Source organism: Natator depressus, chromosome 2 (assembly GCF_965152275.1).
Source record: "Natator depressus isolate rNatDep1 chromosome 2, rNatDep2.hap1, whole genome shotgun sequence".
Taxonomy (NCBI): Eukaryota; Metazoa; Chordata; order Testudines; family Cheloniidae; genus Natator; species Natator depressus.
In genome coordinates, this window is record NC_134235.1 from 139458574 (window position 1) to 139481187 (window position 22614).

Here is a 22614-nt window from a genome sequence, read left to right on the forward strand (position 1 = left end):
GTGAGTTGTGGAATGGACATGTACAACATATCTTGAACAGTTATGGAAAGTTAGTAAACATTTTTTCTTCTTCGAGTGATTGCACATGTGCAGCCCACTCCAGGTGAATCCCAAGTAGTAATATGGGAGGAGGGATTGGAGCTCATGTACACACAGATGGCTCAAGCAAATTTGGCATCATCTCTAGAATATCAGTTGGGGCATAATGAGAAGTGAAAGTGTGCACCGATAACCTGGTTGCTGCTTTATAAATGTCCTGAATAGGGATCTGCACTAGGAATGCCATTGAGGATGTTTACAATCTTGTGGACTGAGCTCTTGTCTGGTGGTGAAATGCCTGCCAGATAATAATGAGATGAGATACAGGACGTTATCCAAGATGAACTTCTCTGTGAGGAGAGGTTTCAGAGTAACAGCCATGTTAGTCTGTATTCGCAAAAAGAAAAGGAGTACTTGTGGCACCTTAGAGACTAACCAATTTATTTGAGCATAAGCTTTAAGTGAGCTGTAGCTCACAAAAGCTTATGCTCAAATAAATTGGTTAGTCTCTATGGTGCCACAAGTACTCCTTTTCTTTCTGTGAGGAGAGTGGAAGAACTTTACTTCTGTCTGCTGTAGTCACAAACATTTGGGTGGACTGCTGAAATGGTTTAAGCCTGTCTATGTACAATGGTAGTGATCGTTTAATGTCCAATGTGTGTAGCCATTGCTCATCCTTATTTGCATGTGGTTCTGGGTAAAAAAGAGATACATAAATTAACCAATTCATATGGAAATTTGAAAGTACTTTAGAGAGAAAACTCAGATGCAGGTATAAGTACAACTTATCTTTAAAGAAGACTGTATATTGTGGTTCAGATGTGAGGGAACGCCGTTCAGAAACCCTTCCAGCAGAAGTTATAGCAATTAGGAAAACCACCTTCCAGGAAAGGTATAGTAAGGAGCATGTTGTGAACGGCTCAAATGGTGGTCCTATAAGTTTAGACAAGACCAAATTCAAGTCCCCAGGGGGAATGGGCTCCCTTAACTGAGGATACAACCTTTCCAGGACTTGAAAGAATCTGACTGTCATGTCATTAGAAAAAATAACAGGTTTCCACACGAGGGTGGAAAGCTGATATTGCTGCTAGGTGAACCTTGATAGAGGAAACTGCTAAGCCTTTCTGTTCCAGGTGCAGCAGATAGTTGAGTATATGCTGTATAGATGAATGCATCAGTGAGACTCCGGCATGATATTATCAGATAGACAACCACTTCCATTTTGACAGGTAGGTGGCCATGGTGGAGGGCTTTCTGCTATATAGTAAGGCCTTGTGAACTTGCTCTGAGCAAGTCTGCTCTCTGGTTTGACCATGGAGCTTCCAGGCCATTAGCTGAAGAGATTGTAGGTTCAGGTGGAGCAGCCAACTGTAGTCTTGGGAGATCAGATCTGGGTGCAATGGGAGTGAGATTGGAGTTGCCATTGAAAGGCCCAGTAGAGAGGAGAACCAGTGTTGGTGGGGCCACACTGGGTCTATTAATATAACTCAAGTGTGGTCCCACTTGATCTTTAGTGGGATTGGGGGAAAAAACATCGTGATGTTTTTCTGACCAGGGTAGAAGGAAGGCATGTGCAATGGAGCCCAGACTGTGGCCTTGCAGGGAACAGAACTGGTGACTTTTTCTGTTGGTCTATTTGGGGAGTCTCACACTCCAAATGCATATGGGCAAATCTGAGGAAAGAAATCACTTGTGCTGACTCGAAAATGACCTGCTTAAGCAGTCTGCTAGCTTCTTTTGCACTCCAGAAGGTAAGAGGCCTCAAGGTTGATTGAATGGGCTATATAAAATACCCACAGGCGAACTGCTTCCTGACAAAGGAGGGATAAGTGAGCTCCTCCCTGTCCATTGAGGTAAAACATTGCTGCAGTGTTGTCTATAAGAACAAACTGGTTTATCCCACTGATATGAGGCAGGAAAGACTGACAAGCAAGACAAATCACCCTGAGTTCTCTGACATTGATATGAAGAGTGAGCTCCCTCCAGGACCAAAAACCCTGAGTTTGGGGGAGGGGGAAGGGTGAACTCCCCACCTGAGAACTGCAGTGTTTGAGACCAGAGTCACTGAGGGTTGACGGCAGAAGATGGGAAAACCTGCACAAACATTGAGTGGATCCAACCACCAATTCAGTGGAAATAGAACCCACAAGGGTACCGTGAGCACAGTGTCCAGATGAAGACAGCTTGGTGAGTACACTGAGGCCAGCTAAGTCTCGAGAAGTCTGAGGTGCAGCCTCACATGTTCTACTACATTTGTGAATGAGGCCAGTGCCCTAGGAGCTCCATATAGTCTCAGGCTGTTGTGACTGGATGAAATGTGAGGTCTGTCACTAAAGATTGACTAGACCAGAATCTTGATTCTCGGAGGAAAACTCTGGCCTGGGTAGACTCCAACACTGCCCCAACAGCATAATCCTCTGTACTGGGCAAAGAGTAGACTTATCTGCATTGATAAGAAGACCTAGGGCCTTGAAGGTTGACTGAAAGAGCTGAACACTGGATATAACTAGAGCTTTGGACCAACCCTTGACCAGCTAGTCTTCCAGGTAAGGACAGACCTGCACTCCTACTCTCCTCAGGAATACTGCCATCATGGCCATACATTTTGTGTACCTGAGGAGCTCCAGACAGGCTGAATGGAAGTACCATGAACTGGTAATGTGAGTGCTTCACTATGAACCTGAGGAGCTTTCTGTGCCCTTGGTATACTGACACATTAAAGTAGGTGTCTCTTAAATCGAGGGCAGCATAGGATCCATGTAGGGAATAATGAATGCCAGGGTGACCATGCAAAACTTAATCTTTTTGAGATAGTCGTTAAGCTGATGCAGGTCTAAGATAGGTCTGAGACATTCCTTTGCTTTTGGGATTAGGAAATAATGGGAGTAGAAAATCTTCCTTCTTAAATGTGTTGAATCTCCTCTATGTGTCCCACCTGAAGGATCGACTGAACCTCCTGGACCGGAAGTTCTTTGTGAGAGTGGTCCCTGAAGAGGCAGAGGAAGGGAGGGTGGGAAGAAGGGATAGAAATAAACTGGATGATGTATCCCACTTCTAGAGTGCCCAACACCCAAGGGTCCAAGGTGATACAGGACAAAGCCCTGAGTAAATGGGAAAGACAGTTTGCAAACAAAGAAAAAACAGGGTCTGGCATCCTGGGAACTGGCATGGCATCCCTGAGCATCATAGAATCATAGAATATCAGGGTTGGAAGGGACCTCAGGAGGTCATCTAGTCCAACTCCCTGCTCAAAGCAGGACCAATCCCCAATTAAATCATCCCACCCAGGGCTTTCTCAAGCCTGACCTTAAAAACATCAAAGGAAGGAGATTCCACCACCTCCCTAGGTAACGCATTCCCGTGTATCACCACCCTCCTACTGAAAAAGGTTTTCCTAATATCCAACCTAAACCTCCCCCACTGCAACTTGAGACCACTACTCCTCGTTCTGTCATCTGCTACCACTGAGAACAGTCTAGATCCATCCTCTTTGAAACCCACTTTCAGGTAGTTGAAAGCAGCTATCAAATCCCCCCTCATTCTTCTCTTCCGCAGACTAAACAATCCCAGTTCCCTCAGCCTCTCCTCATAAGTCACGTGTTCCAGTCCCCTAATCATTTTTGTTGCCCTCCACTGGATTCTCTCCAATTTTTCCACATCCTTCTTGTAGTGTGGGGCCTAAAACTGGACACAGTACTCCAGATGAGGCCTCACCAATGTCGAATAGAGGGGAACGATCACGTCCCTCGATCTGCTGGCAATGCCCCTACTTATACATCCCAAAATGCCATTGGCCTTCTTGGCAACAAGGGCACACTGTTGACTCATATCCAGCTTCTCGTCCACTGTAACCCCTAGGTCCTTTTCTGTAGAACTGCTGCCTAGCCACTCGGTACCTAGTCTGTAGCGGTGCATTGGATTCTTCCATCCTAAGTGCAGGACTCTGCACTTTTCCTTGTTGAACCTCATCAAATTTCTTTTGGCCCAATCCTCTAATTTGTCTAGGTCCCTCTGTATCCTATCCCTACCCTCCAGCGTATCTACCTCTCCTCCCAGTTTAGTGTCATCTGCAAACTTGCTGAGGGTGCAATCCACACCATCCTCCAGATCATTAATGAAGATATTGAACAAAACCGGCCCTAGGACCTACCCTTGGGGCACTCCACTTGATACCGGCTGCCAACTAGACATGGAGCCATTTATCACTACCCATTGAGCCTGACAATCTAGCCAACTTTCTATCCACCTTATAGTCCATTCATCCAGCCCATACTTCTTTAACTTGCTGGCAAGAATACTGTGGGAGACAGTGTCAAAAGCTTTGCTAAAATCAAGGAACAACACGTCCACCACTTTCCCCTCATCCACAGAGCCAGTTATCTCATCATAGACGGCAATTAGATTAATCAGGCATGACTTGCCCTTGGTGAATCCATGCTGACTGTTCCTGATCACTTTCCTCTCCTCTAAGTGCTTCAGAATTGATTCCTTTAAGACCTGCTCCATGATTTTTCCAGGGACTGAGGTGAGGCTGACTGGCCTGTAGTTCCCAGGATCCTCCTTCTTCCCTTTTTTAAAGATGGGCACTACATTAGCCTTTTTCCATCACATCAAAATGCCTGCTTAGAACCCCCTAGATGTCTAGGTATGGAAGGCATTGATACACAGGCAGAAGGGGGAGGTGGTCTATGCCTATAACTTCTACTCTTTTTTCTCTGTAGGTCGTGTCAGACCACTAGAGCAGAATTCCAGAGAAGTTGCTGAGGCTGGAAGTGCTTCCTGGTGTGTACAACTTGCAAGACTTAGAAGCTGCCCTTGTGTCCTTTAATCCAGGGAGCTTAGCATGAGTTTGCCCCGAAAAGAGCAAGGAACTCTCAAACGACAGGTCCTGCAATCTGTTGGACCTCCTGCAGGAGCCCAGAGGACAGCAACCAGGAGCTCCTACACATGGCCACTACCAAAGCCACAGACTTAGCAGCTGAGTCAGCCACATCCAGAGCAGCTTCAAATGAGCCCCTTGCCACCTCTTTTCCCTCATCCACTAGTGAGGAGAACTCCTGTCTATCATCTTCTGGCAGCATGTCTTTAAATTTTAGCATGGAGTCCCATACATTAAAGTCATACCTGCCTAAAAGTGCATGTTGGTTTGCAACCCAGTAGAATAAACTTTCTTACCAAACAGGTCTAACTTTTTTGAGTCTTTTGATTTTGGGGTTGCATCCTGATGCTCCTGCCTTTCCCTCTCATGGGCAACGGATACTACCAAGGACACTGGATGGGGATGGGAGTAAAGGACACATAACTTTGTGTGGGCACATAATACTTGTGCTCAGCCCTTTCAGAAGAGGGTGGAAGGCATGCAGGGGTCTGCCACAGCCACTTTATTGGGTTCATAATGGCCAAATTGAGAGGTAGGTGGTGAAAGTATTCATTTACTTCTTCTACCTGTATGCCCAGACTTCAGGCAACCCTCTTTAACAATTCTTGATGTGCATTATAGTCATCTCGGGGAGGCAACATACACCCTCCTGTGACTGCCATGTCAGGGGAGGAGGAAGAGGAGGCCAGCATTGGTTGCAGATGCTCTTCCTCTATTTCTTGATCTGCAAGGTCCTGTTGAGCTAGTTCTTGATGCCTGATACTGAGCTTGGTACCGGAGTCAGGAATTGGTGCTGCTCAGTGGGTAGGTGCCACATGTCTTTCTGAGATCAGCGAATAGGAGTGCCTGGAATACAATTTGGAAATGGGGTGACAGGCCCATGGATTCCAAAAAGGCCTCTGGACAGGGGTTGGGTCCCCAGTGTCCTTCTGGCCATGAATGCATCCAATGAAGTGAGCTGTAGCTCATGAAAGCTTATGCTCAAAAAAATTTGTTAGTCTCTAAGGTGCCACAAGTATTCCTTTTCTTTTTGCGAATACAGACTAACACGGCTGCCACTCTGAAACCTGTAATTATGCAAGGCACTGAATTTAGCCGTATGGAGTGGAAATCTAGATTTTCCACTGAATGTATCTGATGAAGTGAGCTGTAGCTCACGAAAGCTTATGCTCAAATAAATTTGTTAGTCTCTAAGGTGCCACAAGTACTCCTTTTCTTCTTAATAACACTATTAGCCAAGATGCTCAGGGATGCAACTCTATGCTCTGGGTGTCCATAAGCCTTTGACTGTCAAATGCTAGGACTTGATGACAGAATAATTGCCCTGTTCTGTTCATTCCCTTTGAAGCATCTGACATTGGCCACTGTTGGAAGACAGGATATTGGGCTAAATGATCTGACACAGTATGGCCATACTTATGTTATGTGCCAATCATGTCACAGCTGAAACAGAATGTCACAGGAACTGTCACACATACCCTTGACATGGTAGGTGTGGTTGGAATATCTTGATTGAAGACCTTTTATTTATTGAAAGCAAATGAATCATATTTTGTACACTTCAGTCACTGTTTTGTTTATCTTGCAGACATCCTAATATTTTATTAAATTGTAAATTACAGAGTTAGACAGTGAGTGACCAAAGCAAAAAAAAATGTTCAAGTTATTGATATACCTATTTTCAGTTGAATCCAAAGAACAGGCCAAAATTCAGTTAAAATTCCAATCTAAGTTTTGTGAAGGGAACTAATGCCCTGATCTTGTAAAGAGAATGCACATTTATTCCAAGCATGTGAGTAGTCCCACTGACTTTAACAGGACTACTCTGGTACTTAAAATTAAGAACATGTGTAAGTCTTTACAGGATTGGGGCCTTATTGACTAAATGACTGCCAAGTGACAGACATTCAGTTATGTAAGTAGGCTACTATTTGTGCAGTCCTCTTTGTTAATACTTGTAAAGAAAACCTTATAATCAAGAATCTGAACTAATCAAAACACTGCATCCTTCTAACAGCCTCAAACTTGCAATACCATTAGCATAATGTGTGTACCACTGCAAAGGTAAAGCTTGAAATCAAGAAAATGGTTTCACACAAGCAGTGCCTCACACGGGCACTACTTCCTCTGTACTGCTTGGAAGTATATGTTGTCTTTCTACCAGCTTTGTAAGTGATATATGCACTAACAATGCTATTTATGCTAGTGAATTGCAAATACCTTTAAATAAACTATTTCTGATTAACATGTAAATTCTATGTAAATAGATGTGAAGGTTGTACATCACTGCTACAGAAGATGACCAAACATTTAAATATGAGCTCATACACCTCATTGTAACAGTTCGACCCTAATACAAATTAATAATAATTACATTAATAATTTCTCTTTACAGCTCTTGAGTACAACAGCATCACTAAAAATAAGAGCAAATATGAGCATAGACATTTCAAAGTTAAGACAATGTCTTTATAGGTATGGAAAAAAATTCCTCATGAAGAGCAATTGTTTACTTTAGGGAAGAGATAACAGAAGGGAGTATGATAAATATATACAAAACAAGGATTGGGAAAGAGAAGGTAGATTGTTAGAGGGCTTATCCCTTCACCCTCCCATTCCCTTGTCCGTCTCACGTGAATAGAAAGCAGCAATACCCGAAGTTCGAAGGTGCAAACAATTCAATGTTTATCGGGGTAAACTTCCAGCAAGCATGATTCCAGTTTCCTTCCTCAGTGTCCCCCTTCCCAGCTCTGATGCCACAGAGTCTTGCCTGTGTCCCTGTTCCCATTCCCGCCCTTAGCTAAACATGATTCCAATTTCCACCCCCCTCACTTCCTGATTGACTGCAGACTATATAGTAAAACTTGCTTAGTTTTACGTTAACCAATCATTTTACTGAAATTTAACTAACCAACCCAACATATTGTAACATGATTATCTAACCAATTATATCCCACCACCTTAATTGGTTTACATCCAACAAAATTAATTATACAGCAGACAGAAACAATTAGAGAACCAGACAGAGATTATACAGACAAACAATAGGGAAGTGGGGACTACAGTGATAGAACAACAAAGAAATGAGGATTTCACACCCCAGCTTTTGATAAGTGAGTTCTTGCCAGACAGGATGCTATCAAACTAAGTTTTCTTTTAATCTTCTAGGCTCTTCCCTTTCTCTGGAGGTGATAGATTGGATCACCTTTTTAACAGCCCCAAACTGCCTTACTTCAGTGTGACTGGTGAGGACGTGATCGTTCGCTTCCTAGCTTATGGCTGCCCCTGTTGTTTAGCCAAAGGCCTTAGCCTAAGAACAAGGCCTTAGACTATCATAGTGAGAGAAGGCCTATAAACAGGAAGACTGATTTTGATTCTTGTTTTGTACCTCTATAACTAGCTAAGTGATAAAAATACACCTAAATTCTTAAAGTATAGGCCTTTGCAGACAGGCCTCAATATCTATATCCTAACATAGGTAGAGCAGTTATTTGTACTTGTTCATAATATGGGAACAAAGGGAACAATTTCCAGTGAAATTGAAAGGCTGCACATTGGTAAAAATTGATAAAAGAAACTACTTTTTTCACACAATGCACAATTGGAATGTGAAATTCTTTGTCACAGAATCTCTTTGAGGCCAAAAATTTGCAGCATTAAAAAAAGAACTGAAGTTTGGAAGGGCTATTCTCATGCTTCAGGGTATAAGCCAATCTCTAACTAAAGAGGGTTAGGAAGAAACTTTCCAAACTGGGCAAGTTATTGTATAACTTTCTACTCTTACACATTCCTGTGAAGCATCTGATACTATTCACTGTCAGAGACAAGTTATTGGGCTAGAGAGGCCAATGGTCTGATCTAGTATGGTATTTCCGAAAAGGAAAGAATTCTAAATTGTGGATGCAATGTGCTTGACACTTCAGAACCGCTATATTTTCAAGAGATTGCTCTGTATGCATACTTGATTAATAATCTCCGGTGTTGAACTGCAGTGCTCTGGAATAGTGTGATCAATGGGCCATCAACTTATTATGATGAACCTAAAGTGAAAATCAAGTATAAATCTCCTAGCTTATGATGTATTAACTGAGTCCCAAAAAGATCTAGATAGTCACATAACCCTTAATGTCTTTAAATGAATTATTCTTTGAAGAGCATAAGTATTTTTCATGTTCTCTTTCCAATGAAAAGAAAAGGAAATGTGCAAGAACTGTTAAAGACTGACAGTCATTTCACATCTTATTCCCTTTGCAAAGATGACAACCATTTAAAACCAGAACAGATTGAGAGGGCAAACAGGTGTCATTTAAGTAAGATGAGTGCACAGTGTGATGACAGCCAGATGTCCTTAATTTCAACCAAGCAGAACCCAAGAGCATTACTATGACAAAAAATATTGGTGTTTCCACTTCAAATCCTCAAGAAGTTTATAGCATTTCTCTTAAATATTTTTCCAGGATTGAAATTTGGCATAGCAAGGCTCGACAAGATTAGGAAACAAATTAGTTATTTATTTTTGCATATTTTAAAATGAAATCAATTGGCAATCTTAAGTTATATAACACACACACACAACCAGGAGGACAAATGCTGCCCTCAGTTGTGTGTACATGTCTCCTGTTGACATAAATGCATGCAAGTTATCTGAGAGCAGAATATGGCCCTGAACATTTTGTTTTAAATTGTGTTACAGGGCCTTATTAAAGAAAAAACTGGCTTCGCAGCTGCCACCTCATACACTTTCTCAGGACCTTCTGTAAGGGGCTCCAAAACATCCATCTCTGGAGATCAGGGATGGCAGAACCCAGCTTGCCAAACAACTGTACGTATTTGCTTTTTTCAGATTGGTCAACAACAACAACCCACCATGATTATAATTTAGGTAAATAAATCCTGTCTTCTCAAAATACTGAAAATTAATGGGAAAATGGTTTCCTTCTATCAAAGCATGAAGGCCAAATACGAGAATCTGTGCTGGCCTGAGCATTTCAGGCTGCTCTTTTCAGTGGCAGAACAAGGGTGATGTCGTGGTAGGAGTCTGCTATAGACCACCGGACCAGGGGGATGAGGTGGACGAGGCTTTCTTCCGGCAACTCACAGAAGTTACTAGATCGCTGGCCCTGGTTCTCATGGGAGACTTCAATCACCCTGATATCTGCTGGGAGAGCAATACAGCAGTGCACAGACAATCCAGGAAGTTTTTGGAAACTGTAGGGGACAATTTCCTGGTGCAAGTGCTGGAGGAACCAACTAGGGGCAGAGCTCTTCTTGACCTGCAGCTCACAAACCGGGAGGAATTAGTAGGGGAAGCAAAAGTGGATGGGAACTTGGGAGGCATTGACCATGAGATGGTCAAGTTCAGGATCCTGACAGAGGGAAGAAAGAACAGCAGCAGAATACGGACCCTGGACTTCAGAAAAGCAGACTTTGACTCTCTCAGGGAACTGATGGGCAGGATCCCCTGGGAGAATAACATGAGGGGGAAAGGAGTCCAGGAGAGCTGGCTGTATTTTAAAGAATCCTTATTGAGGTTACAGGGACAAACCATCCCGATGTGTAGAAAGAATAGTAAATATGGCAGGCGACCAGCTTGGCTTAACAGTGAAATCCTTGCTGATCTTAAATACAAAAAAGAAGCTTACAAGAAGTGGAAGATTGGACAAATGACCAGGGAAGAGTATAAAAATATTCCTCGGGCATGCAGGAGTGAAATCAGGAAGGCCAAATCACACCTGGAGTTGCAGCTAGCAAGAGATGTTAAGAGTAACAAGAAGGGTTTATTTAGGTATGTTAGCAACAAGAAGAAAGTCAAGGAAAGTGTGGGCCCTTTTCTGAATGAGGGAGGCAACCTAGTGACAGAGGATGTGGAAAAAGCTAATGTACTCAATGCTTTTTTTGCCTCTGTCTTCACAAACAAGGTCAGCTCCCAGACTACTGCACTGGGCAGCACAGCATGGGGAGGAAGTAACCAGCCCTCTGTGGAGAAAGAGGTGGTTCAGGACTATTTAGAAAAGCTGGACGAGCACAAGTCCATGGGGCCGGATGCATTGCATCCGAGAGTGCTAAAGGAGTTGGTGGATGTGATTGCAGAGCCATTGGCCATTATCTTTGAAAACTCATGGCGATCGTGGGAGGTCCCGGACAACTGGAAAAAGGCTAATGTAGTGTCCATCTTTGAAAAAGGGAAGAAGGAGGATCCTCGCAAGTACAGGCCAGACAGCCTCACCTCAGTCCCTGGAAAATCATGGAGCAGGTCCTCAAGAAATCAATTCTGAAGCACTTAGAGGAGAGGAAAGTGATCAGGAACAGTCAGCATAGATTCACCAAGGGCAAGTCATGCCTGACTAATCTAATTGCCTTTAATGATGAGATAACTGGCTCTGTGGATGAGGGGAAAGCAGTGAACGTGTTATTCCTTGGCTTTAGGAAAGCTTTCAGTATGGTCTCCCACAGTATTCTTGCCAGCAAGTTAAAAAAGTTTGGGATGGATGAATGGACTATAAGGTGGAGAGAAAGCTGGCTAGATTGTTGGGCTCAATTGGTAGTGATCAATGGCTCCATGACTAGTTGGCAGCCGGTATCAAGTGGAGTGCCCCAAGGGTCGGTCCTGGGGCTGGTTTTGTTCAATATCTTCTTTAATGATCTGGAGGATGGTGTGGATTGCACCCTCAGCAAGTTTGCAGATGACACTAAACGGGGAGGAGAGGTAGATACGCTGGAGGGTAGGGATAGGATACAGAGGGACCTAGATAAATTAGAGGATTGGGCCAAAAGAAATCTGATGAGGTTCAACAAGGACAAGTGCAGAGTCCTGCACTTAGGACGGAAGAATCCCATGCACCGCTACAGACTAGGGACCGAGTGGCTAGGCAGCAGTTCTGCAGAAAAGGACCTAGGGGTTACAGTGGACGAGAAGCTGGATATGAGTCAACAGTGTGCCCTTGTTGCCAAGAAGGCCAATGGCATTTTGGGATGTATAAGTAGGGGCATTGCCAGCAGATCAAGGGACGTGATTGTTCCCCTCTATTCGACACTGGTGAGGCCTCATCTGGAGTACTGTGTCCAGTTTTGGGCCCCACACTACAAGAAGGATGTGGAAAATTTGGAAAGAATCCAGCGAAGGGCAACAAAAATGATTAGGGGACTGGAACACATGACTTATGAGGAGAGGCTGAGGGAACTGGGATTGTTTAGTATGTGGAAGAGAAGAATGAGGGGGGATTTGATAGCTGCTTTCAACTACCTGAAAGGGGGTTCCAAAGAGGATGTATCTAGACTGTTCTCAGTGGTAGCGGATGACAGGACAAGGAGTAATGGTCTCAAGTTGCAGTGGGGGAGGTTTAGGTTGGATATTAGGAAAACCTTTTTCAGTAGGAGGGTGTTGATACACTGGAATGCGTTACCTAGGGAGGTGGTGGAGTCTCCTTCCTTAGAAGTTTTTAAGGTCAGGCTTGACAAAGCCCTGGCTGGGATGATTTAGTCGGGGATCGGTCCTGCTTTGAGCAGGTGATTGGACTAGATGACCTTCTGGGGTCCCTTCCAACCCTGATATTCTATGATTTGTAGCTGGTGGGTCAGATTCCAAATCTGCAATGGCAAAAGGGTGTAACTTGAGCTCACACACATAGTTTGGTTGCAGTGAGGGATGCTGGGATTCTGCATCGCAGAAGAGACAAAATTAGACACATGCAGTGGGAGAGGAAGATAGATATGAATGAAGGTCCAGCTGTTTTCCAGTTTCTCTTTTCTCTTTGTCTTACCATATCAGGCACACAATTATGGTGCACAATAAATAATAATGGTGCTAACAGGAGTGATTATAATAATTCACAGCTATAATATAATAACCTACTTTGCAGATGCCAATAAGCTGCTTACTGACAGCCAAGCCCACAAGGCACAAATAGAAATAGTGCCCCCACTGCTTGCAGCTGCTCAGGTCAGCAAGAAATCTCATAGGTCACACAGATACAATCCCGGATCCCCCTTCAGGGGAACATATGTTCTCTATATAGTAGAAAATATATGAAAAATATATTGTGAGCATTGAAAATAAATATTAGATATTATTAAAGTGGCACCATTTCTGGATACTGCCTACATTTATTGGAACTCTTTTGGGTTGCTCCTTTAAAAGAAAAGCCCCAGAAAAGAATGTTTGCATTCCCCCCTTAACTGGATGAATGAGCAAAGACTTCAGTGGAGCAGGTATTCCAATATCATTTGACTCCAATATGCCAGGACCCTGTCTCCTGTTTTCAGAACTGAGAGGTCCCATTGAGAATAGTGCCCCATCAACATACATTTCTGCTCTGTCCAAAGTACTGCACCCTGCCATGTAGTCCTGCTGTAGCAATCTATTTCTTATTTCCTTCTTTTTGCTCTGCTATTCACCATTCACTGGCACATCTTTGCTGCCATCATATTTTTCCTGATGTCATTAATAGACAGTAATAAAATTGATATTATATTAGGTTTGTGCATAAGAGCTAATCTGGGCTAAAAAGTAACACTCAATTGTAATCTTGCACCTTTATCTAAGAATCTCAAAGCACTTTATAAATGTTAAATTAAGTCTTGCACCATGGCTAGGAGGTAGCATTATTATCTGTATTATATAAAGAAGCAAACTGAATCACACAGAGATTGAGTTCCTCAAGAGCACACTTCAATTCAGTACTAGACTCAGATAAAACAATGCAGAGTCTTAGGGCTAGATTAACAACGGACTTTAGGCACTGCACTATATGGGGAGAGCTAGACACCCAAGAAAGAGATCCTAGATGCCCACAATCTGAGTGGGAAGCCCCTTAAGTGAGCCAGGAGTAAAATGCAGAGGAGAGGGGTGCGGCTTATGACCCAGATCCTCACAGATACTTAGGCACTTCACTCCCACAGATCTGAGTCTTAGGCACCCAACTGACAGACTGGAAGGAGGTGCCGATCTCTTTTTGGGATTCTCAGCTGTGAACGCTTTTGTGCTTTTTACCAACTATAGTACAAGTAATGCTCTGTAAGGTTACTACACATGAAAGAGGTTAGAGGAAACAAAAACAATATTTCAGTTTATTTACTTTGGGCACTTGATAGCATTATGTGTATAGTCACTTTAACTATTTCCTCTGTAAAACCAGTACATCTGTTTTCCCTCTTGCTTGTGTAAGTCTTTCATACCAGGGGAAAAGTTTGAAAGAGTGATTGTAAAAAGCACAGCTGATAGAGGTGGAGAAGGGGCATGAGGAAGGTGAAGTATCTGAAGCTAGTTAGTTCATTAAAAAAAAACTATTAGATTTCAAGTAATACTGTCATTTAAAATCATCTGATTATGAGTTTTATCTCCAGACTGCATAAAAAAGTATATCTAAAAGGCAAAACATTTGTTTATCAAATGCATTAGATTGTATCCAGGTCAAGTATTTTCAAATAACATTCTCGGATAAGATACCTATCACCCTTGTAAGGGCTTCTCCCTTCAATTTCTCAAAAATCATATTACATAAACTGAACATTTCTATGCAATCAGCATATACTTCAGAAGGTGAAATCCTGGCTCCTCTGAACTGAATGGGAGTTTTGCTATTGACTTCAATGGAGCCATGACTTCACCCACTGTATTTTTTCATGAAGTAACTGTAAACATTTCCAGTGGAGTGTGCTTCAAGCAAGGTTTGTTTACCAAGTTGTGTTGTTTCTCTCCTTAGTTAGGGTTATATTAAAGTGTTCATTTAAATAGGAAAAATAAATGAAAAGGATTCTCCAGTTCTACATCTTTTCTCCCTGTGAACATATGCACAAGCTGTACACAGAGTTAATCACCAATTAAGAAGGAGAATTTTTGTGGCAGACCCTTGTTATCATAATGACAGCACTGTTCTGAAGCCTCGTGTAACAGAAGTTAATACTATGTAAAATATACATCAGTTATTGTCTTATGATACTGGATCTGTTTAGTTTAGCAGGAATGAGACTGTAGATTTTTGAAATCCTAGGAATCAGGTTTCTCTCACAAAACATTAAAAAATACCATGCTACCAAAGGAACTCTCTTAATAACTAGAGAGGCATATTGAGCAATATATATCACATGCATTTAGACCTAGACTTTCCAGGTCAGCTCATGGTAATGGCCAGACTCTAACCTCAGATGCTTTTTCAGCATTACTATTTATTTAAGAAATTTGCTACTGGGCATGTAACCAAGTACATGTTTTTAAAACCTCCTCATACACGAGTATAGGATCTTATCTCATGTATAGTCATGGTGATCTGTACTGTGTACTAGTTTCCCTGTCTTGACAGCAACCCCACAATATTCTTGGGTTGGGGTCTAGCCAAAGAACACACCTTTTCTTAGGAAGCATGACCAAACTTAATTTTCAAACAATCTTGTTATCGGTTTACTTCACATATCAAGTCCTTTCTCATTTATAGGTGATCCTTGATTTTTGTAAGGAAGATTGATATCACTTGTTTTATATGCCTCTCATTGCTCTGCTTATTCCTAAAAATATTTTTATGGTATTCTTTAGTTAAGACTTGGAGTTCTAGCTTAGAATCCTCTAATTTTCTCATACCTGAACTAATATATACATGGACTGATTGCTCCTCTTGTACTAGGATCCTCAATTACCTCTTTCTTTCTGAGACCCCCAAATGCAACAACTTATTCTCCATCAATCCCAGAATCCTCTCTTTTCTTCCTGCTTCAGTGGAGTCTCTGACTGTGTAGAAAGTGTGGAGCACCAATACACTCCGACTGATACAAGTGTACCAGGCAAGCAGGGAATAATCATAGAATCATAGAATATCAGGGTTGGAAGGGACCTCAGGAGGTCATCTAGTCCAACCCCCTGCTCAAAGCAGGACCAATCCCCAATTTTTGCCCCAGATCCCAAATGGCCCCCTCAAGGATTGAACTCACAACCCTGGGTTTAGCAGGCCAATGTTCAAACCAGTGAGCTATCCCTCCCCCGTCAAGTCCTATGATTGGTTTCAAAATGGAAGACGTCATTGGAAAATAAAGACTAAAGAATATGTTTAAAGAATCAAAAGAGCTTAATTTTGATTTAATATGTCTGTGAGATGACACAGGATGAATGGCAAAACCACATATTAATTAACTAATGTGGAATTATATCATAATTATATAAATAATGTCCAGTTAGATTTTAGTTAAATATTAAGAGCCAAATTCAGCTTTCATTTACACCATTGTAAAGCTACAACCTCTTCCTGGCTCTCAAAGGAGTTATTCTGTGTCTCCTCCAGCATGACTGAAAGAAGTATTTTGCCCTGAAACAATAAATATTTGTTAAACATTCTCTTAGCATTTAACAAAATATCATGTTAACATGCTGTTCAAATGCAATATTTAAATGATCTTTTATGCAATTTACAGAGAAGAAATTTGCCAACATCTTGCATTAAGTATGTGAAATACTTAAATGCTACACATTAACAGATGGGCTAATAAGTAGATAGTAACATTAACAGTTCACGTGGCAACAGTATTTTAATATCAAATTTCAGTATATAGTCTTCTGTCACATGATATTTAAATTACAATAAATATTAAATGTGTTATTAAATACAGATTACACAGTTGTTTAATATTTAAAAATCACACAAAAATTCTATCACAACATGAAAGTATTCACCAGGTAAACAAAAAAATTATTCTAGCTCTCATCAGTGCAAAAGCAAAAAACTCTGCACCTCAGAAAATAAAGCAAATCAGTCTATTTATAATGCAAACCTGTCAGAGAATCTGACCCCAATTGCAATCATTGTATGCAAAGATTGTCATCACATTGACATTTTATGTTTTTCAGATCATTCAAGAAGCTGAAAGTAAATTAACCTAGGGGAATAAAGCCCTCAGGGACCTGGACCTCCATGCCTTACTCAAGGAAAATTCCCACTGAAACCAATGGGAGCTTTGGTACAAACAGCAGGAATAGGTCCTTATTAAACTGGCATTTTTCAAAGGTCACAGGATCTTGAAAAGACAGAAGGTTCTATAATCTGGCTTCTTATATATAAGAAATGGTATAGACCACTGAGTTAATATTTTCTGATTACCTACCAAAAGCTGTCCAGCAAAACAGATCAAAAGAATGAAGGAAAGCAAGAGAAATGCCACCCCAAAGGAAATTCCAAGGATAGATGTTCTATAAGACAATAAGAAAAAAAAGTTTATTAGGCATTATGCAAACGATGTACACATATCTACAGTGCAGCCTTCCTTTGTTCAGAATGTTGGTAAAGATGGTTAGAAAATGATATCCCAGGCATTAATCCTGCCTAAAATGCAATTTTCAAACATCAATGACCCAGGGAAACAAATCCAATATTTTACCAGAAGGCTAATAAGCATTACTTCTTAGTAAGCGGCTATACTTTGTGCACCAAATTACAATTTTCTAAATCCAACCATATCAGCAAGATTGCATTTAAAAAAAAAACACCCACTTTTTAAAAATATGGTAGCTATGTTCCCGCCCCGCCACCATTGTCTTTCTTCTCAACAAAGGCTGAACCATTTTCTATTCACAGTTTCCAAAAAATGATACTTTGGGCAGAGTCCAGGCCTGGAAAATTTCTGCCCACGAAGAGCTTCAGAAAATTATGAACAACTGAAAAGAGTGACTTATAACATTATACAACCTTAAATATAGCTGTTGATAGTGATTTCTGCATTGCTTAATGTTGCTGAAGCAAAGGCAATTGATTTCTCATCTTCTAAAGACATAATATAAGATATTAAACACCAGTTGTCTTTACTAATGCTTAAATGGGAGCAGACATCTATAGTATGTTTTCCTATAGAAACTCTGTATTAAAGGAGAATATTATTGCTAACCTACTGCTATTTAATTATTGTAGAGTCTATTTAAATCCAAAATTAACAGTAATAATAATATAGGTTTCATAGAAAGGAAACAAAGTGAAAAACAGTAAAAGGAAGCAAATAAATACATAATAACAAACATTTTAAAAAGTCCCTTACCCATGAAAAATAACAACGAAGAAAAAAAATCAACATTAAAATGAGAAAAAGGATTTTTTAAAAAAAAACTAGTCTATCTGATAATGAGCCTCTAATCCACCCTTTGCTGTGTGGTACCCAGGGGAAAAACCTAGAGCAAATATCGTCCATATATGCCCATTAAACACAGAAGAGGAGAAGCAGAGCCCATATAGCATTGTGTTCCCTCCCCTAAGATACTGGAGGTCCTTCCATGTGAGAACCAAGGCCGGCCATGATGAACCAGGCCAGGTGGAGAGGGGAGGGCACTCACTCCATGAGGTATTATAATATGGTCACGTGGCAGATTTTCCCAGAAAAACACATTAGAGCTAATTGTGCTTAAGGAAGTATTGACTCTTGCTCTGTGCTTTGGGACTGGGAATAAGGAGATGCAGGTGCAGTCATGGCTATCCTACCAATGGCAAAACAGATCCTGAGTTAGCTTTACTCCTGGGGAATGAGAGGGGGAGGGAGGCGGGGAGAGCAGCAGCACTCAAGGCCTAGTTCTTAGCACCAATCTGCAGTTTTACCTACAGATCTTGAGGCATCTGCAGAGTTTAAAAGTTATACTCCTTGGCTCCCCTGGGCATCAGCAAACCTATTTCTTTGCCAAATATGATACATGGGCAACGCCTGGATGGAGTTTTCAAAATAAGCTTTCTACTCCTGCAGATTTTTCTGTTTTATGCCATACTATTGCCATTAAAATAATTTTTTCAGGGGTCAGTCACGGTCCATAGCTAGGGCTCCTAGGTGCTAAAGTAATACACCAAAAAAGATAAATAAATAAAATAAATAAATAAAAATAAGTAATACACATTTTATATTATAAGCTGTCTGGCCAATTACTTAATGCACCTTTAAACTCTCAGTATTAGTAAAAATTCAATTTGGTAAGAACAGCTGAATAAAAGTAAATTTGCAAGGTCATTCATAATGCCCTCAGCATGTATTCATCTTGAAATAATCAGGATTTTTTTAAGTTACCTGAAAATGCATATTATTAATTATTATTATTAAATATTTGTGTTACGGTAGCTGCCAGAATCTCCAATCAGGAGTGAGGCCACATCACACTTAAGCAGTGCACATGCACATGTGAGGACAGAGGCCCAGATCCTCAAAGGTATTTATGCAACTAAATTGCAGTGAGCTCAATGGGAGTTAGGCACCTAAATGCCTTTGAGAATCTGGGCTGTACTGCCTACCCTGAAAAGCTTAAAATATAAAAAGATAAGTGACACACAAAGGCTGGGAGGAGAAGGATGCAATCACATACATATAATTTTTACATATGTTAACACTTGCAATTGTTAAATAATAACAAACCTACAGAGTAAGTGCCAGCTCACCCCTTCTGCCTCTCAAGCAAGCATTCATAGAATCATAGAATATCAGGGTTGGAAGGGACCTCAGGAGGTCATCTAGTCCAACCCCCTGCTCAAAGCAGGACCGATCCCCAATTAAATCATCCCAGCCAGGGCTTTGTCAAGCCTGACCTAAAAAACTTCTAAGGAAGGAGACTCCACCACCTCCCTAGGTAACGCATTCCAGTGTTTCACCACCCTCCTAGTGAAAAAGATTTTCCTAATATCCAACCTAAACCTCCCCCACTGCAACTTGAGACCATTACTCCTTGTCCTGTCATCCGCTACCACTGAGAACAGTCTAGATCCTCCTCTTTGGAACCCCCTTTCAGGTAGTTGAAAACAGCTATCAAATCCCCCCTCATTCTTCTCTTCTGTAGACTAAACAATCCCAATTCCCTCAGCCTCTCCTCATAAGTCATGTGTTCCAGTCCCCTAATCATTTTTGTTGCCCTCCACTGGACTCTCTCCAATTTTTCCAAATCCTTCTTGTAGTGTGGGACCCAAAACTGGACACAGTACTCCAGATGAGGCCTCACCAGTGTCGAATAGAGGGGAACAATCACGTCCCTTGATCTGCTGGCAATGCCCCTACTTATACGTCCCAAAATGCCATTGGCCTTCTTGGCAACAAGGGCACACTGTTGACTCATACCCAGCTTCTCGTCCACTGTAACCCCTAGGTCCTTTTCTGCAGAACTGCTGCCTAGCCACTCGGTTCCTAGTCTGTAGCGGTGCATTGGATTCTTCCGTCCTAAGTGCAGGACTCTGCACTTGTCCTTGTTGAACCTCATCAGATTTCTTTTGGCCCAATCCTTCAATTTGTCTAGGTCCCTCTGTATCCTATCCCTACCCTCCAGCGTATCTACCACTCCTCCCACTTTAGTGTCGTCTGCAAACTTGCTGAGGGTGCAATCCACACCATCCTCCAGATCATTTATGAAGATATTGAACAAAACCGGCCCCAGGACTGACCCTTGGGGCACTCCGCTTGATACTGGCTGCCAACTAGACATGGAGCCATTGATCACTACCCGTTGAGCCTGACAATCTAGCCAGCTTACTATCCACCTTATAGTGCATTCATCCAGCCCATACTTCTTTAACTTGCTGACAAGAATACTGTGGGAGACCATATCAAAAGCTTTGCTAAAGTCAAGGAACAACACGTCCACTGCTTTCCCTTCATCCACAGAACCAGTTATCTCGTCATAGAAGGCAATTAGATTAGTCAGGCATGACTTGCCCTTGATGAATCCATGCTGACTGTTCCTGATCACTTTCCTCTCCTGTAAGTGCTTCAGAATTGATTCCTTGAGGACCCGCTCCATGATTTTTCTGGGGACTGAGGTGAGGCTGACTGGCCTGTCATTCATTTGCTGACTTCTAGGAGTCACAATGTAAGTGGGTATTGAGGAAAGATTTGATAAAAGAGAAGGTAGTGGCCTTATAGACCAGTTTTTGGAGGGTATTCCATATATACGGAGAAGGAATGAGGAGCTGACATATAGGCAGAATAGAAAGTCATTGCTGCAGAGTGAAGGAGGTGGGGAGAGGAAGCGATTTAATAAGAGGCCAGAGTGGTCAGATAAGGGCAGACTTGTGAAAGGGCTTCAAGATCAGGACAAGAAGCTTATACTTGATGGGGGGAAGCAGTGGAGGTGTACAAAAAGGAGGGTAATGTGGTCTAAGTAACAGCTGAAAAAAGAGGATCTTAGCAGCTATGTTTTGTACGTGTTGAAGGGGAGCAATGTCAGTGTGAGAGTAGCAGAAGACAAGGAGGTTTCAGTAGTCAAATGACAGATGATGAAAGCTGGGGTGAGAATTTTGATTGTCTGGACGGAGAGAAAAGGACAGATCTTAGAAATGTGGTAAAGGTAGAAGTGGAAAGTTTCGGCTGTATGGGCAAGAGAGTGGGAGTGGCCAAAGGTGACCTCTTAGGCTACAGGACTGACTGACAGGGAGAATGGTGGTCATGTAAACAGTGAGGAGCCTTTAAAGGGTTTTTGAGGAAAGATCAGCATTCTCTTTTAGTTACACTAAACTTATGCAAAAAGAAAAGGAGTACTTGTGGCACCTTAGAGACTAACAAATTTATTTGAGCATAAGCTTTCGTGAGCTACAGATCACTTCATTGGATGCATGCCTTCTTAATCTTTCCCTGTTTGCTGTACAGGATGTTGATCAGGTGGTTCTGCAGTTACCACTGTAGCTCACGAAAGCTTATGCTCAAATAAATTGGTTAGTCTTTAAGGTGCCACAAGTACTCCTTTTCTTTTTGCGGATACAGACTAACACGGCTGCTACTCCGTAAGCTTAAGTAGTTTCACTTTGCTCCTTAAGCTACCAGAGTGGGAAGCAAGCTACAGAAAAATGAAATACCAGCATTTTAAACACTGACCATGGGAAAATTGCATCAGCAATTTACTTTTGTTATTGACATGTTTTAAGTTTGCAGGAATGTCATACAGTACCGTGTGTACAGGATACTGCATGAAGCAGGGTACCAGAGTATGTGGGTAAATAATTTTGATATGGCAATGTTTTTCTTGTGGTACTGCCCACTGAAGTCAATGGGAGCTGCAGTGCCTGTGAAAATCAGGCCACTTATTTAATTGCCTAAATGTAGATTTAGGTACCTAAATTGAGGCACTCCAAATTTGAAAATCTTGGTCCAGATCTTTACATTAAAGATAATCCTGTGTATTGTGTAAGCTCTCCACATGTACTGTAGTAATTTATCAGATTCTTTTTATCTGCTTGGTTCAGACAAACCATTTTGGCAAAAGGGTATTCAGAAGCCTTCAGGTCCATTAAATATTTTACTATACCTATTTGAATACCCTCATTTCCAGAAGTTCCATCCCCAAATGTTATCATTATTTACCTCACTGAGCTCCCAGATTGGCCAAGATTGTATATCATCACCTGTGGAAGGACTGATTTTTGAAGTGTGATGAAAAGATATAAGAACTCCCTAGTTTTCACAATACCTGTAAGTATGAGGAATTGATGATCTTGAGCATCCACATTATTAGCAGTCTCCTCCTATTCTTATGACTACATTGAGATAACTATATTTTGACCAATTCATCTTTTGTGAGATTGTTTCAAAATGAAAATATATTAGTATTATATATAACTAATGTTGGCAATATTTTTATTGAAAATACTGATTCACTGTAAAGACAGAGATATTAAAAGAAGGGGTGGGGGTGGTTTTCCTTGTCCCTCACTTATATTACTGTGACAGAATATTATGTGTATTACTGAATATATCTTTAAGAATCCATTAAATGC

At 41.5% G+C, this 22614-nt stretch overlaps 1 protein-coding gene across 2 annotated transcripts in view; it reads right to left on the reverse strand.

Annotated features, from left to right (window-relative positions):
* The window catches only part of ADCY2 (adenylate cyclase 2), a 442623-nt gene that overhangs the window by 60404 nt on the left and 359605 nt on the right, over window positions 1-22614 (reverse strand). Inside the window, exons 15-16 of one of the 2 annotated variants that reach the window (XM_074945057.1) lie at window positions 17003-17087; window positions 16144-16209 (exon numbers count right to left, since the gene is read on the reverse strand). In XM_074945057.1, the coding sequence (XP_074801158.1) occupies window positions 16144-16209; window positions 17003-17087 (151 nt within the window). The remainder of the gene's footprint in view (window positions 1-16143; window positions 16210-17002; window positions 17088-22614) is intronic. The other variant, XM_074945058.1, reaches the window with a different exon arrangement.